This window comes from Rhinoderma darwinii, chromosome 7, assembly GCF_050947455.1.
Source record: "Rhinoderma darwinii isolate aRhiDar2 chromosome 7, aRhiDar2.hap1, whole genome shotgun sequence".
Classification (NCBI taxonomy): Eukaryota; Metazoa; Chordata; class Amphibia; order Anura; family Rhinodermatidae; genus Rhinoderma; species Rhinoderma darwinii.
This window is the reverse complement of record NC_134693.1, coordinates 67575551-67592858: the sequence shown is the minus strand read 5'-3', so window position 1 is coordinate 67592858 and position 17308 is coordinate 67575551. Positions and strand designations below refer to the sequence as shown.

Sequence of the window (17308 nt, the reverse complement as noted above, 5' to 3'; positions counted from 1 at the left end):
CTATTATTTGAAAAGGTTAACAGAGCTTCAATTTAAGACCGAAATCAATATAAAATAAAAACTTCTCAAATAATTTAATATATTAGTGGACCCCCCCCCCCCCCACACACACACACACGTTATTTATAAATAATTAAACCATTGTCCCTATCACTAATAAAGTATGGGGCATATCATGGAACACCTCAAACACATTTTACATTAAACTTGGTAATTTAGCCAATTTAAATTAGGAAAAATACAGGGCAAAATCCAGGCTAAACTGGTTTGCTTATCAAATATTGTTATCTGGAATATAAATATGAATTATACATTGTTCCACAGAGTTCATTTGGGCATATTATCCAATGGAGAAAGCTAGTCGACACATAAATGACTATAGAAGAAAATGTGAAGAGCAACAGGTGCTACATTAGAACAAGTTAAACTGACTTTCGCTACCACTAACTGTAAAATTTCTTAAAATACACATTAATAGCCAACCTACTATTTAGGAACAATAAAACAACGCAGTGTATGCTGATAGAAAAAAAACTTTATTCATCCTAACAGACAAATTGTGGAGCATAACCATAAGTTTACTAAAATGTATCAAAATAATATTGCATTTCTAAAATTCTAAAAAATATGAAACATTACAGCTAAGAATATAGACAGTAACTGGTCAGTCAATTAGTAAACCCTTCAAACTATGTTCACACGGCAAATGTTCAGGGTGAAATATATTAGACTGATTTGAAGAGAAAACGGCCTCTGAAATCCAGGCGACTTTGGAGCAGATTTTAGAAGTTTTTTTATTTTAACAAGCATTTTTGAAGCATATTTTTGAAGTGTGAATGGGAAAAATCAACCTTCAAGAACTTCAAGACCTGACGTGTCACTTCTTTTTTCAAAGCCTATTTTTATGAGGCGTTTTTCAATTTAGCAGCATAAAAATACGACAGCGGATTCACATTCAAATTATTGGGAAGCTGTTTGCGGTGTATTTCAAGCGTATTTCGGAGTCCTAGTACAAGTGTTTTACACTCAGAAATATGCCCGAAGAAATGCTGTGTGAACATGGCCGTAGGGTGTATTCACACATCAACATTTTTGCAGCGGTTTTTTGTAAACTCACGGCAACACCTGCGATGTAATCGCAACATATGTATTTACCATAAACAGCAGACAGTATTTCTTAGTTGAAGTGCTTTTGGAATGTTAACCGCCATAATTTCTTCAATGCAAAAATCAGTGCATAAAAAAATAAATAAAAAACAACCAAACCAAACCAAACTAATTAGAAAGCATGCTTGTGAGGAAAATTCAAACACTCTGTTTCCGCACCTCCATAACAAGCTGAAACCTTGTTCTCAGACTGCAGTGCGACTAGTTGCTCCATTGTCCTCATTAGAGTGTCTTCCAGTTGGCCCCTAAGTGCCTGTGCAGCTAACAGCTCGTTGTGAAGTGAAGAACTGGAACTGAAACTGTTAATCGAGTTACAATAGTTGAATATTTCAACATGTTTATTAAATGTAACAATACACAACATATAATTATGTGAAATATAATATAGCAATCATAAAATGATTAATTTAAGTAAAGAAAAACATAGCAAATGAAAATTAAAGGAATAAGCTAAAGATAACTAAATCCACTATAACTTTAACTTATTTGTAAAAACACATTTTTTAATATATCTGTGATGATATTTTTTGCTATTCTGATATAAAAAACATTCCCTTTACATATTTTCGAATACTACCAAATATGGGGTCCCTAGCTAAATTCTTCCTGGTCATGACTAGCTACTACGCTGACCTAATAACTGGGTCCTTACTTAGTTTAACAACCCACATTCTATTATACCACCTGTTTGGATAATGTATATAGTATATTTCGTCAACTTAGAAGAACCTCGCTAGCCTGATCAGAGCTTGATTATTGTTTCACTGGACGTTGACCGTTTTAACTTTAGTCTTTTTTTTATCACTTCATCATACCATTTTGCATTTTATAAATTGCAATGTATGCTGATGTTTGAGGTAATATTTTAGAATATGTATACTCTTACATATGTTGCACTTTAACAACTTGTATGCAATACTTTCATTTTCAATAATTCCTGTTCGAATAAGCAAAAAAAAATAATAGTATTTTAATGTTTGCAAATTGTGGGATGGGGTAAATGGGGAGTCTTGTAACTACCCTACAGTTGGATGTAGATAATACGGTTTAATCTTGCTGGAGGATTTTTATTTATTTATATGCAGTAGAAGATGAGGCAGATCATGACAGCACACACTAGATGATCTGGAAGATAATTTTCCTGGATCAAATAGATAAGCATTTAGCCCTTTTTTGATTGCTTTCATAATAGCTGCCATTAATACCACTTAGGCTAGGATATTCCATAGCTTAACCACTTCCCACAGCAGCTAATTTAATTTTCCCTCGACATAGCCATATGAGGGCTTGTTTTTTGCGGTACTGGGTAACTGAAAAAAAAAAACAGGATTTGTGTACTTACCAGTAAAATCACGTTCTCGTTGAATTCACTGGGGGACACAGTACCATAGGTATAGGCCGCTGTTACTAGGAGGCTGACACAAGCTAAATATAAAAAAATATATGGCTCCGCCCAGTGGGCTATGCCCTCTGCTGAGCACTCAGCTCCTGAGTTTGTACCAAGAGCAGTAAGAGAGCAGTAAAGGTTTAACAATATGTTTCCAATGGGAAAACAACCTTAATTAGCCCAAAAATATCATAATAAAGAAATAGGACGGGACCTGTGTCCCGCAGTGAATTCAACGAGAAAGGGATTTTACTGGTAAGTACAAAAATCCTGTTTTCTCGTTAAAGTATTCACTGGGGCACACAGTACCATGGGACGTCCTAAAGCAGTCTCTTAGGGTGGGAAACAGAATCATAGCCATTCAAGCAGCCTAAATCATGGCTGCTTGCAACAACATCTGACCAAACTGGCATCGGCAGAAGCCAAAGAATGGATCCAGTAAAACCTCAAAAAAAGTATGTAACGAGGACCAGGTGGCGGCTTTACAGACCTGAAGGTCAGAAGCCTGAGGAGACCTCAACTTCTCCAGTAAAATGAGCAGTGAACCAGGAGGGTGGTACCGTATCCTTAGCAGAGTCTAATGAGCCCAGCAAACATTTTGAGGCCGGGCAACAATTATGAGGGCCCTCAAGAACAACAAATAGGGAGTCTGTCTTCCGGAAGGACATAGTAGTTGCAATGTAGACCCGAAGGGCTCTAATGACATCCAAGCAGTATAAGGCACGTTCTTGTGGATAAGGAGGTTTAGGACAAAATGAAAGAAGGACAATGTATTCATTAAGATGAAAGGAGGAAACCACCTTAGGACCATCGTCCCCAGTACTTTCATTCAGAAGCGGATAGAGCAAGAAGCATTCTTGCGGAGTACTGTCACTCCCTGTCTGAGAGTGGTGTCCTTGGGTAATACCCCGGCCGCCTGTGTATCCAGGACCATCCCTAGAAACTCCATTCTCCGAGGAGTGAGATGACTTTGTGCTGTTGAACATCCATCCGAATCTGCGAAGACAATGCAGTGTAATGTTGAGACTGTCCAAGTTGTCCTGTTTAGAAGGTGCCTTCACCAGAAGATCGTCCAAGTATGGGATAACTGCTATCCCCCTGGATCTGGGGAAAGCCATGGGCGCCGCCATGGTCTTGGTAAAGACCGTTGGAGCCATGGCCAGCCCGAACGGGAGGGCCACAAACTTGAAATGCTCGGAACCTACTGCAAATCGCAGGAAACGCTAATATACTTCAGCAATGAGAACATGAAGATAAGCATCCCTGATGTCTATTGAAGAAAGAAACTCGTTGACCTCCAAGGAAGCTACCACTGCGGAACCTTCGAATCTTCACATGTCGATTGAGAGGTTTTAGATCCAAAATGGGATGAAAAGATCGGTCCTTCTTTTGTACTGTGAAAAGGCTTGATTAAAACCCCTTGAACAGTTCTGGAGCTGGTACTGGGACAATTAATCTTTGATGGAGGAGGCTTTCAATGGCTTGAGAAAAAGCCTGGAACCTGGAGGGGCACCGAGGGGGCGTTGGCAGGAAAAACTCCTGTCAACACAAACTCCTGTACTCAAGCTTCTTCAATGTTTGTGAGCCATGTCTCCTGGAAGGAGAGCAGCCACCTCCCCACCCAAAGGAGCAGCTCAGGTGAGGGACAATTTTCAGGCTGTGGAAGCCCGCTGTGCAGAAGCAGGTCTAGCGGGACTGTTGCAGAGCTGCCAGGAGTTTCTGTGCCGAAAGGAAGGTCTCTGCACTTGGAAGGGACGGGAGTCTCCTGAATTCTACCTCTGACGTGGAGCAGAGTACTGAAATTAACTAAACCACCTTTGTATTCTGACTGAGGGAACTGGAAGTTGCCTTTGACGACAATTTGGAAGTAAAGTGCTCCTTGCTCCTGTAGCCCCAGAAATTAGTTGGACCAGGTCAGGGCCATAAAGGAGATCCTGGGCAAATGGAAGGGTGAAATGCTTCTTCCTAGAGGCAATGTCAGTATCCCAGTTCCTAGTCCAAATGCCCTGCGGACAGCTACCGCATTAGCTATGGCCTTAGCCGATCGTTGGGCAGCTTGGACAGAGACGTCACAGATGTATTTAGACATCTGCAAAAGCTAGCAGGGGAGTATCCACTTGAGAGCACCCTGAATCAATAGCTTCCTGTAGTTGAGTAGCTAGTTCAATACTAGCAAAGCTAACCCAATATGCTACAAAAGAGGGTTTGACTGAAGGCGTGGCCATGCAGAAGTGGCTTTTGCCATAGACTCCACTTTGGCATCAACTGGATCCTTTAAGGTGGAAGCATTTGCACCCGATAAGGTAGTATTTTCATAAAGCATGGGAGCATCTACCTTGGGGTGAGCTGACCATTTGGTAATACACTCATCAGAGAAAGGAAACATAGTCCGCACTCTTGGACACATGCATAGGCCGGTCAGGGTGTTTCCATGCATCAGAAAACAATTTGTCAAAACCCTTATTATCAGAGCGGTCCCCCTGGTGATGCAATAATAACCCATTCTGAGGGGATTCAGCAGGATCATCCACAATCTTAAGTATATCTCTCACTGCCTGAATGAGATCCTGAGGACTGGATTCGCTTCTATTACACTCAAACTCAGAGTCGGAGTCTGAAGAAGCTGGTTCAGATATATCTCTTGAATGAAAGGAATGAAGGACACCTGCAGCATTTTTGTCCAAAGATTAATCAGAGGAAGAATAATATCTCCTTGATTTCCTGGCCCGCTTGCATGATGCACTGGGAGAACTAGAAGTAGTGCAATCCAAGGAAGAGTGTCTGGGGACCTGAATGGATGGAGGTGCCAGAGAGGGGTCAAACAATAGAGATGCTAACTGATGAGGAATGTTTTGTAAGGCATCCGCTGTGGCCTGAGAGAGGCGGCTGAGATTGTCTAACGCCTGGGTGAAGGAAGTCGCCTATTGGGGGGTAATATGCTCACTAACGATGGGGAGCTGGGGAGTCCTGTGGTGGTTTAGGCGGAGGGCATTGAACACAGACTGGGTCAGCCTGTCCGCATGGAAACCTAGTACTACACTGCGTACACGCAAAGTGGGTTACAATGGCGGGATGGGGGGGTTGGATCTTAGGAATTTTTACCTTTGAAGACAGATTAAGAGCCTTTTCCAAAAAAAAAGCACTATAGCCAATGGCTATCCTACCAGACCTCCTAGGTGCTGTGTCCTCCGTGAAGCAGAAATGTTTGACCTCTGTACACCGCTCAGTGTACTATAGCATTCAGTACCGGTGATAGCGTGAGGTGTCTGAGAAGAACAGAAAAAAACCCTCCCCTCCAGCTAAAACCCGTGCTGCGCTGATTGGACAGGATGGGCATGTGACTCAGGTATCGCCTGGCAACGAATCAGAAATGCTAAAAACGGCACGGGATAACAGTGGGGCGTGGGAGAGAGCGTTTGGGAGCACGACGGGGCAAGGCTAGCTTGCGGACTAGCAGAGAACCAAAGCCGGGGACTAAATTAATGGTGGCGCAGCCACCGAAACACAGAGCTTTACTTTTCTGGGGCCAGTCTGAAGTAAAAAATGGAAGATAAATGCTGAAAAATGTCTTCAAGCACATAAGTGTTAGAAAACGCCTCAGAACTCCTTGTCTGAATTGCTCCATCACCACAACAGCTCCCGGGGAGTCGGACTGACCTATCGGTCATCTTCTGGCACAGTGTGTCACTCCTTTGGAAAACACAAACACATAGCTTGGCTGTCCGGCATCCTCAACCGCCGGTGTGTTAACAATAGGGGACTGGTTGACCAAGGTGGGGAACATCCACCATAGAGATGGGAAGAACATCTGTCAGAATGGCGGGCATCCACTGAAACAGTGGGAATTCTTTCAGCCCAGCGCCTGCATTGGAGTAACCAAGTGGAATACACGAGAGACTTTAACCCTGCACCTGAAAGAGAAATAAAAATAAAACTAAAGTAAAAAATCTCGCAGAATTGCGTACAGTGCAGGACATGTCTGCCTCCTACAGACACCAGGCTAAAACTTTATATTTACCTAGTGTCAGCCTCCTAATGACAGCGGCCTATACCCATGGTAATGTTTCCCCCAGTGAATACTTTAAAGAGAAAATTCTTTGTGGGGTGAAATGGGCAAAAAACAGCGATTCTGACATAATTTTTTGGCTTTTGTTTTTACGACGTTCATTGTGCGGTAAAAACGACACGTTAACTTTATTCTACAGGTTGATATAATTACTACAATGACAAATTTATATATGTTTTACTACTTTTACAAAGAAAAAGCTATTTGTAAAAAAAAAAAATATATATTGTGTTTCGTTGCCACATTCTGAAAACCATAATTTTATTGTTATTCCGTCAATTGAGCGGTGTGAGGGCTTATTTTTTGCGGGGCAAAAGCGTGTAGTTTTTATTTGTATTCTGCAGTAAATACGACTTTTTGCTCACTTTTTTATTCCATTTTTTGGGGGAGCTAAAGTGACCAAAAAACAGCAATTCTGGCGGTTTTAATTTTTTTTTTTTAATGTTCACCATGCGGGTTGCATAACATTATATTGTATTATTTCAGACTTTTACGGACACGGCAACACCAGTTATGTGACTTATATTTTTTTTTAACACTTTAGGGAAAAAAATAGGAAAAGTTTTTTCTTTGAACTTGTAATGTTTTTTTTTTGGATATTAAAAAAACTTTATTCAACTTCTATTTCGTATAAGTCCCCTCCCAAAGACTTAAACCAGTGATCACTCGCACTGAATACTGCAATACTTATGTATTGCAGTATATCGTGTTTCTTACATTCTCCTATGAAGCTATGTTGGAGGCAGGGCTTAATAGAAGTACAAAGATAGTAGACATGGTGGCCTTTAGTAGGCCCCCAACCGCGATTGCATAGAAGGGGGACCAAGGGGTTGCCCCCTCTTTCTAACCACATGGATGCCGCGATCGTTATTGATCGCTAAGTTATCTTTGACTACGCCCGTTGCAGTGTGGTGTTGGCTGTAACATACTGCCGACACCCGTTCAGTATGGAGCAGGCTCAGCCTGTGGGACTGCTCCATAAAACCCCTTAACACCTGTCAAATACAGTTAAGTGATAATGCCTTAAGGGGTTGACTACTTTCAACAGTGCATTCTAAACATTATTTTTTGTAAACGTATTAATTAATTTATTTGCAGCTCAGCGTTGTTTTCCTGGGGCCATAAACCACGCCCCATTGTTATGACAGCTGCATCTTCCTTATAGCTGTAGCTCCCATCGACAATATGGTCGAAGATGGAGGAGCATGTTACTAGACATGTCACGCTGCATCCTCTATTGTAACACAGTGCTCGAAACTAGCACAGGCGCACTGTGCTACCATGGAGGATGCACAGTTCTCTTCTTGTTGTTATTCCGTTTTGACGGAATAAATAGCGCAGTCGACTTCAGTATTGATTCCGTAAAAATGACAGAACCCTTGCTCAACGGTGACAAACGGAAACCATTTGCATCGGATCTGTCACCATTGAAATCAATGGTGATGCCATCGGAAGCCTCTGGTTTCCATTTGTTTCTGTTTGGATTCTGTTCATGGGTTCCCCTGATGCAGAAGTGAACGAAGCCTTAGTTGTGTGAATAGTGTTACTATGCTGCCTTATCTGTGCCTTCAGAAGTACAATAGAGCCGCCAATAAATTGCCCACCCTCTAATGATGCTGATCATTCTGTACCCATCCATGCAGCAAAGTTGAAGAGAGCAAACGAAAATAAGAAGTGTCAGCTTGTTTTTATGTGGATAGTCCAAAAAATACCCAAAATTTAAAAAACATATTTTTATAATAAAAACCTTATTTAAATAATGTCATTTATAATAATGTCATTTTCTGAAGATGATGATGATACATTCCCCTTAATCTAATCATCTGTCTTTGAACTCCCCTTTAACCTATTCACAGTGTGGAGCCCAAAAGTGAGTACTCAAGATCAGATCTTAAAGGATTTATAGATGGGCAATATTAATTTGGATCAGAAGTTTAAATGTCTGTTTTATACATCCTAAAATAATCTTTATTTTTGCAGCTGCTTCTTGACATTGAGTACTGCTGCTTAGCTTAATTGTAACTAGAATATCCAAGTCCGTCTCTTTCCCCAGTTTTTCCATTTAATGTATATGAAACAGGACTATTTCTGCAGACTGGACCAGCTTATTTAGACATTTCTGTATATACTCTGTCATATTTTATAGTCAAGTTTTGAGTATCTATATTTTACTTTTAATTTTTAGCAGTAGAGAAACCTATTTACTAATAAGTTGACAATATATCCAATGATATTATTACCTGTCAGACTTTGTATGGCATTGTACCAAACAACTATAAAGCTGTTTTTCAGCTTGCAGTGCCTCATTAAGTCTCCTTTTATTTGCAGCGAGTTCTTCAAGTAACTTAAATATCTATAAGAGAAAATAAAATGTGAATTTACATACATTAAACAAACGGAATCCCTCACCACACCGCCACATAGAAGAGTTATTTTTTATGGTTCTTAAACAATTTTTTGACAAATCGATAGGATATTTCATAAAATGTCTGAAAGTTATAAAAACAGATGTGCATGTCCGCACTTTCTTGCTTTTTTCTATTGTGGTCGTGTTTAATAATGCAATTGGAGTCATGTGATCCCCATTCTCTTCACAGGTAAGGGGCCCAGAGGACACACATATCAGATATTTATAGCATATCTTACACATCATTCATTGGAATATTCTTTTAAGGCAAGACAATTTAGGGGATCTGAAGGATCAAGACACTCCTCAGTCACATGAAAGAGCCAGTCTCCCCTCTATTAGTAGGCTTTTACTTGAACTTTTACCTGGTTATTAATAGTAGTCCCTTCATATTAATATTAATAGAAAGCGGCAAAAACCCTGAAGCATATTCTGCTCTATACTATAGAAGAATTCACGAACCACATACTATTTTAAACTGTATGTATAGTTCTTATGTTATATATGAATGTAAAAAAAATATACGCTAAGATAATACTACACTGAAATTCCTTTAATTTCGCATCTAACAATTTATAATCTCTGAGGTGCTTGCTTCTGGCACATGACTGCAATTAAAATCAGAAACTAAGATGAGACTGCTTTGATTAAAATAGCTTAGAATGTTTAGGGTGCAAGCTCACTGGATGGATACGCTGCATAAAAGTACACAGCATATCTTGGAAGCCGCAAGGGAATTCCCCCTGAAAAACCGCACCAAATTGTGGTGCAGTTTTCGGGCAGCATGTCCGCTGCGGAAATACTGCAGGAATAAAAAAAAAAAGGTTTATACTTACCACCCATTCGTTGTCATGGCGATGCGTCCCTCTCTTCTGAGCGCAGCCTGGCCTCCTGGAAATGACACTGTAGTCCATGTGACCGCTGCAGAATTAGATTGGCTGCAACAGTCACATGGGATGAAACGTCATCCCAGGAGGCCGGGCTGAGGTCAGAACAGGGGATCAAGTCGCTAGGACAATGGCCGGATGTAGTTGCAACACATGGGTCTTTGCTGTGGGCAGGGCCAGCGTTAAGGGCGGCAAATGAGGAAATTGACCAGAGCCCCATCCTCTCAGGGGCCCCTGCCCACTATAGCAGCCATAGCGGCTGCTACGGGGACCGAGGCATGATGGGAGGCATGATGGGCTTCGCTAGCATAGGCGGTGACTGCCACATTCAATTGGATCTGCGTCCTCAGGACGCAGATAGAATTGAATACTATAGGCTACAGGCCACGTTAGGCCTGCAGCCAATAAGGCACTGGGAAGAATCCTTGCGCAGGCAAGCATGATGACGTCACTGCATCACTCTGGCCTAGACAAGGATAACGCTAGAAGGCTGTGAATCGCTCTGTCCATTGCGGGAAGGGGGCTGTACAATTTTTTTGGGGGGCTGTGGTATATGCAAGGAGGGAGGGCTGTGTGGCACTATCTACAAAGGGCGGGGCCTGTATGGCACCATATACAATGGGGGAGGGCTGTGTGGGACTATCTACTAAGGGGGGCTGTGTGGCACTATACAGGGGAGTAGAAACCAACATGTCTGTGTGACAAATTCTGCAGAGACAAGTCATCCCAGTGGTCTGTGCTGGATGGAGAGAAAAAAAGGGAAAGTGAACGACTCTAATCGGAGAAAACACCTGTAAGTCACATGATATAAATGTGCTGTAATCAATTATATTGTCTGCAGAGCTCCTGTATATAACTGGCATCAACCACTATATGGTCAATATATGGTGGTTATATTGGTCTTTGTATAGTGGTTTTTATTCAGAAAAGTGTGGGGGCATTATTCAGTCACTATGTGGTTATGGTGTGGCAGTATTATTAAGTAACAGTATGTGGATATTATTCAGTCACTATCTGGTTATGGTGTGGTCGTATTATTCAGTAAGTATGGGGGTATTATTCAGTCACTATGTGGTTATGGTGTGGTGGTATTATTTGGAGCTTATATTGTGTTATTATTGGTAATATTGGTCTTATAATAGGGAGTTGTGTTCAGTAACTGTATGGAGATAATATTTCATCTGGTATAGTGGTATGATTTAATAACTGTATAATATATATATATATATATATATATATATATATATATGCGGGTTTTACCTCCCTATTGAATTCAATGGGGGGAAACCCACAACAGAAGAGCAGCGATTCCGCAACATAAATTGACTTGCACCACAGGTCAAATTATGAACGCTTCTCCAGCTGATTTTTTCCACTGTGTGTGGATGAGATTTGTTCAAATCTCATCCACATTGCTGCACGCTGTACTATGCTGCAGATTTTCTGCAATGAAATCCGTTGCGAAAAATCTGCAGTGTTTACGCCCAGTGTGTTATTACGCTTAATCCTAGCTTTCGACTTTTGGCTAACTTCCTAGAGCTCTTCTATCCTTACAGTAACGCTCACAAGTAAATATTCCAAGTGTTCATAACAAATACTATGTTCACATCTGCGCTAGGTTTTCTGTTATTCTGAGAAAAACGAACAGAATAATGAGAAAAACAGGCAGTTGGAACAGTCGCATGGCAGACACTAATGGTGCCCGACGGGACCCGTTGACTTTAACGGGCTCAATCGGGTTTCCATCATGGTGTCCATCGTTTCGACGGACAAAATCAACAGAATCTGTGAATGATGCCCCCAGCAGAGCATTGGACGCAGATATCAACAGTCTAAGAAAATTGATTAATATTATCGAAAATGTATCAATTATACTTAAAAACAAACGTATTGTCCTGTATCATGTAAAAGCTCTCCCTCCCACTTGCACTACTGTTATGCAATTAAAATTGTTCAGTATTGATACACAACAATTGAAATGGCGTAAACATCCACTTTGTTTGTAACAATTTTAAAAGTCAGTTATTATTTGGTAGTATTATTTGGTCGTTCAAGCATTTTGTACTTTCATATCCAATAATCTAAGATATTTAATGATTCAGCACCTCACAATTGTCAAGTTAATGGATTTCTACTGTAGAATTACCTTAACAACTAAATAACTTTAAACCATATGCCACATTTACAAACCCCTTCCCAAAATACCTTCTGAGTATGTCTTAAATGACCCTGGTTAGCCAAAGTCAATGATGCTATATTCTCCTTTAAAGTGAAAATCTGCTGGGTTAAATGTTCCACAGTTGGTATGTCTTCTGGATCAACCAGCTGGACTTGCAGGTCCTGAGTTAAAAATATAAGCAATTTTACATTTTTATGTACTTCTTTATCTTGTATGCTTTGTAGCTTCACCTTGACTTGCCTTTCTAACCATATTAAAGCAGGTTTAGACTTTATTACCGGCTACAGTGACTACACGATTAGACAAAAAGCATTACATTTTTAGGCTTTGCTGTATGTACGTGAAGCAACTATAATATTGCAGTTATGGTAAATAAAATAATTTACTGTAACAGAGGAACTCTCAATTCTCCTGACATGTCTGTTCTACTAAATACTTGCATTCCTCTTAAAATAATTATGCTGGAGCATCTTTTCTTAGAGCTCTGCGGTGCGCCATTCCTCTGTTTTACCTCCTAGAAATGTATGAATAAATTTAACAACTGGGTATTACCATTTCCCTTGTCAAAAGGAGTCCCTAAATATTCTGCCACTATCAGTACTGCTTGAACAGCGTCAGACAATGTAAGGACGCACCCCTTTATGTAAGGACACACACCTTTATGTAAGGACACACCCCTTTATGTAAGGACACACCCCTTTGACAAATGGTAACGCCCAGTTGTTCATTTATTTATACATTTTTAGGAAGAATAACAGCATATGGCATAACACAGAGTTCAGATATGTTATTTTACTAAAGGAGAACTGACAAGTCCTCTTTACTACAGTTACCAAAAATAGTTATAACTAAGAAAAATAGTGACATTTTACAAACAAGATAGGGAAAGCAATAAATGGAATTAAAAAAGAGATACAATAAAAAGTCATAAAAATGGGTTACATAATAAGAAAATTTATAAATATATATATAGGTTTATTTAAATGTCAAAGAAAACAACATATTAACTGTAAGAGTTATCACATTTTCTACTATATTACACCATATTTAATATAATATAATATTAAGACTGATCTAAACAATAGCAGGGAAATAAATCACAGAGCAACATTTGTTACATAATTTATCAAGAAATGTACAAAGAATTCGGACTTCCAAAGCTAAAATTACCTTTATTAATTCTTCTTTCATCTTGATGTTTCTTGTGAGTGTATCAATGTCTGTAGCTTGTTCGCGCAACTGCTCATTCTGTTTCATAATGATAGACTGAAGAGCAGAAACTTCAAGCTGTTTAGAAACAAAATCAGGTACTTTAATCACATAGTAGTCCAAAAAATATATATTTTTATGCATTCATGAATATTCTTGTTCTCTTTCATCATTTCACTTGGTGCAACAACTCCAGAACTACTTTTCATACTGAGCAGGGAAAAGGAGGTTAGGCCACAATCAGATAATTTCTGAAAATTCATGGCAAACCTGCTGCAAACTCTGCATGTGGGGAAGGGCATACATATAAATCATAGGTCCCCAAAGTTAAAATTAGAATGGACCCCACTGAGAGCTCTGACAAATGTAGGTGAATGTGGAGTTGGATAAAAACAACCCATCCTCGTGAGCTCCAAATCCAATCCTCCCCCTCGTAATGTACGCAACTAAACTGTGGCTAGAGAGAGCTCAGTGCATATGGATTTATAAAGCTACTATTGAACGCAATGGGTTGATAAAATATCTCTACGCAGTGAGTTAATCCTAGTGGTGGCTAATAGCAAACGCTGACACTGTGCATTGGGAGGTAGAATAAGCAGTTTAGTCCCAGACTCTCTTCCACCGCGGGCACCATAACAGTCATGTGGTCTGCCTCCATGGAAGGTACACCACTGGCCTTATGGAGTTGTGTATATGGTCACCTAGCTAGAATATGCAACCCCCATCCTCCATCCATGTATACAAATTTTGTGTACGTCAACCAATAGTTATGGTTTCATACAAAATTTCCAAACCAGATTACAAATTGAAGAGTGTCATAGTGACATGTCAGAGGTTTTCATCAGTGAAGGTCTTCGTTTCCAGATTCACTGGAATGAAGGGCAGAATCACTCAGCTGAGCGTTGTTCCCCTTTAGCTGTGATCGGCTTTGCTCGGCTCAGTCTAGGTCTTGATAATAGCAGATCATAGGATTCTCAGCATCCAAACCACCACAGTTAAAAATGTCTGACATGCAACTACAACATGTCAGATGTTTTATAAAATGATATAATATTCTGCCTTAATTCCTCAGGGTTTTCAAAATCTGTGCTTATTGCTAATCAGTAGGAACATTCGTTGTTTACTTCCAGGGAATACAATTTTGTCCATGATCATCTGATGGACACACAAGTTCTGGGATCGTTAGAAGACACAGCTCTAATACACATACTGTAACTGTAACGATCCCAGCACCTGTGTGTTCATCACATGACCAGGACAGAGTTATATACACTGAAAGTAAACAATGAATGTTCCTACTGTATAAGCAGAGATCTTGAAAACCATGAGAAATGAATACAGAAAGTATATAGGAAAATTGGATAACTTTTAAATTATACAAAAATAACATTAATTTACTGAAACCGGATAAACTCTTTGAAACTATTACCTGATATTCTCTCATTTTCCTCAAAACAAGTGTCAGATCTTCTTTGGCTTTTGCAAGATTTTGATTTTCTTCACCTTTATAATAAAACATAATAAATAAAATACATCGGTTTTATGTGCCAAGCATATTTGCAATTTAAAGGAAGTATATTCTACAAAAGAAAACAGGTAAAACAATCATATTCATGTATAATTTATACAGAAAATGTATGTGATCCAAAAGGTAAACTTCATAAACGGACATAACTAGGAATGACTGGGCCCCATAGCAATCTTTTGAAAGGGCCCCCCCCTCCCCCGCAACAAACACCCCCACATCCCCCGCCCTCCCGACAATGACCATTTATCAGTTTTGTGTGCAAAATGTAAAAATGCAGCTAGGCCACCAGTGTACTCTTATTAACCTTTAGTTACGAAAATTGTAACAAACAGTTAAGCACTGATATTATAACATTTGTTATCACATAATTACGTTATTTCATAGTCATTATAGTTATTTAAAAATACTGACCCGAAACTTAAAGCACCGGGACACACCACTGTAGATAGTGCCACACGGCTCCCTGTAGATAGTGCCACATACCCCCCTTTTAGATAGTGCCACACTCAACCTCCTTGTAGATAGTGCCACACACAACCCCCCTTGTACATAGTGCCACATACCCACCCTTGTACATAGTGCCACACACAACCCCTCTTGTAGATAGTCTGACATACCCCCTTGTAGATAGTGCCACATACCACCCCTTGTAGATAGTGCCACATAGCCCCCCTTGTAGATAGAGCCACACACAACCCCTCTTGTAGAAGGTGCCACACACAACCACTTTTGTAGAAGGTGCCACATAGCCCCCTTTGTAGATAGTGCCACATATCCCCCTTGTAGTTAGTGCCACATATTCCCCTTTATAGATAGTTCCACATATTCCTCTTTATAGATAGTCACATACCCCTTCTTACACATAGTGCCACATACCCCCTCTTGTAGATAGTGCCACACAACCCCCCCTTGTAGATAGTGCCACACACAACCCCCTTGTACATAGTGCCACACACAACCACCCATGTATATATTGCCAAACACAAGCCCTCTTATAGATAGTGCCACACACAACCGCTCATGTAGATAGTGCTACATACCCCCCCTTTGTAGATAAAGCCACATAGCCCCCCTTTGTAGATAGTGCCACATAGCCCCCCTTGTACATAGTGCTACATAACCCTTTCCTGACACATTTGTTTTAGTAAATACTTGTATTCCCCATGAAATAACGCTGAAACATCTTTTCTTAGTACTCTGCGTTGTGCCATTTCTCTGTTATTCCTTTTGGAAATTCATGAATAAATCAACAACTGGGTGTTTAGGGCCTGTTCACATCACCGTTTGATTTCCATTTCGGGGTTCTGTCGGAGGTTTCCGTCGGGTGGACCCCGCAACGGAAAGTCAAATTAAAACCACAGCTTCCGTTTCCGTCACTATTGGTATCAATGGCGACGGAAACATTGCTAATGGTTTCCATTCGTCACCATTCCGGCAAGTTTCTGTTTTTCCGACGGAATCAATAGCGCAGTCGAGTCCGCTATTGATTCCGTTGTTAAAACGGAAACCTGCCGAAATGGTGACGAACGGAAACCATTAGCAATGTTTCCGTCACCATTGATGTCAATGGTGACGGAAACGGTGGTTTCAGTTTGACTTTCCTTTGCGGGGTTCACCCGATGAAAACCTCCGATGGAACCCCGGAACGGAAAGCCAACGCTGATGTGAACAGGCCCTAACAATCTCCTTGTCGAAGGGCGTGTCCTTACTCATTCTGGAAAAGTCAGCACTGAGTGGACAGTGTCAGTTGGTGTAGTGGCACGCCTCTAAGGGCATGACCACACGTGGCGGATTTCCTCCGCAACTGTCCGCATCAATGCCGCACAGAATCTGCGTTGCAGATTCTGCTGCGGATCTGCACAAAATGTGCAGTAAATTGATGCGGACTAGCTGCTGCGGACTGCGGTAAAAGTACTTCCCTTCTCCCTATCAGTGCAGGATAGAGAGAAGGGACAGCACTTTCCCTTGTGAAAGTCAAAGAAATTCATACTTACCGCCCGTTGTCTTGGTGACGCGTCCCTCCTTCGGCATCCAGCCCGACCTCCCTAGATGACGCGGCAGTCCATGTGACCGCTGCAGCCTGTGATTGGCTGCAGCCGTCACTTAGACTGAAACGTCATCCTGGGAGGCCGGACTGGAGACAGAAGCAGGGAGTTCTCGGTAAGTATGAACTTCATTTTTTTTTACAGATACATGTATATTGGGATCGGTAGTCACTGTCCCGGGTGCAGAAACAGTTACTGCCGATCGCTTAACTCTTTCAGCACCCTGGACAGTGACTATTTACAGACGTCTCCTAGCAACGCTCCCGTCATTACGGGAGCCCCATTGACTTCCTCAGTCTGGCTGTAGACCTAGAAATACATAGGTCCAGCCAGAATGAAGAAATGTCAAGTTAAAAAAGCAAGACGGATCCGCAGCACACATAACATGTGCATGACAGCTGCGGAATTCATTACGGAAATTAGAATCTCCATT

The 17308-nt window shown here is 40.8% G+C and overlaps 1 protein-coding gene across 2 annotated transcripts in view; it reads right to left on the bottom strand.

The window, feature by feature from the left end:
• Nucleotides 1-552: 552 nt before the first annotated feature.
• PDE4DIP (phosphodiesterase 4D interacting protein) overlaps nt 553-17308 on the bottom strand; it is a 188777-nt gene continuing 172021 nt past the window's right edge. For both annotated transcript variants that reach the window (XM_075833503.1, XM_075833502.1), the window contains 5 exons: nt 14732-14805; nt 13264-13380; nt 12120-12254; nt 8861-8973; nt 553-1466 (listed from right to left, as the gene is read on the bottom strand). In XM_075833503.1, the coding sequence (XP_075689618.1) occupies nt 1280-1466; nt 8861-8973; nt 12120-12254; nt 13264-13380; nt 14732-14805 (626 nt within the window). In that variant the 3' untranslated portion in view covers nt 553-1279. The remainder of the gene's footprint in view (nt 1467-8860; nt 8974-12119; nt 12255-13263; nt 13381-14731; nt 14806-17308) is intronic.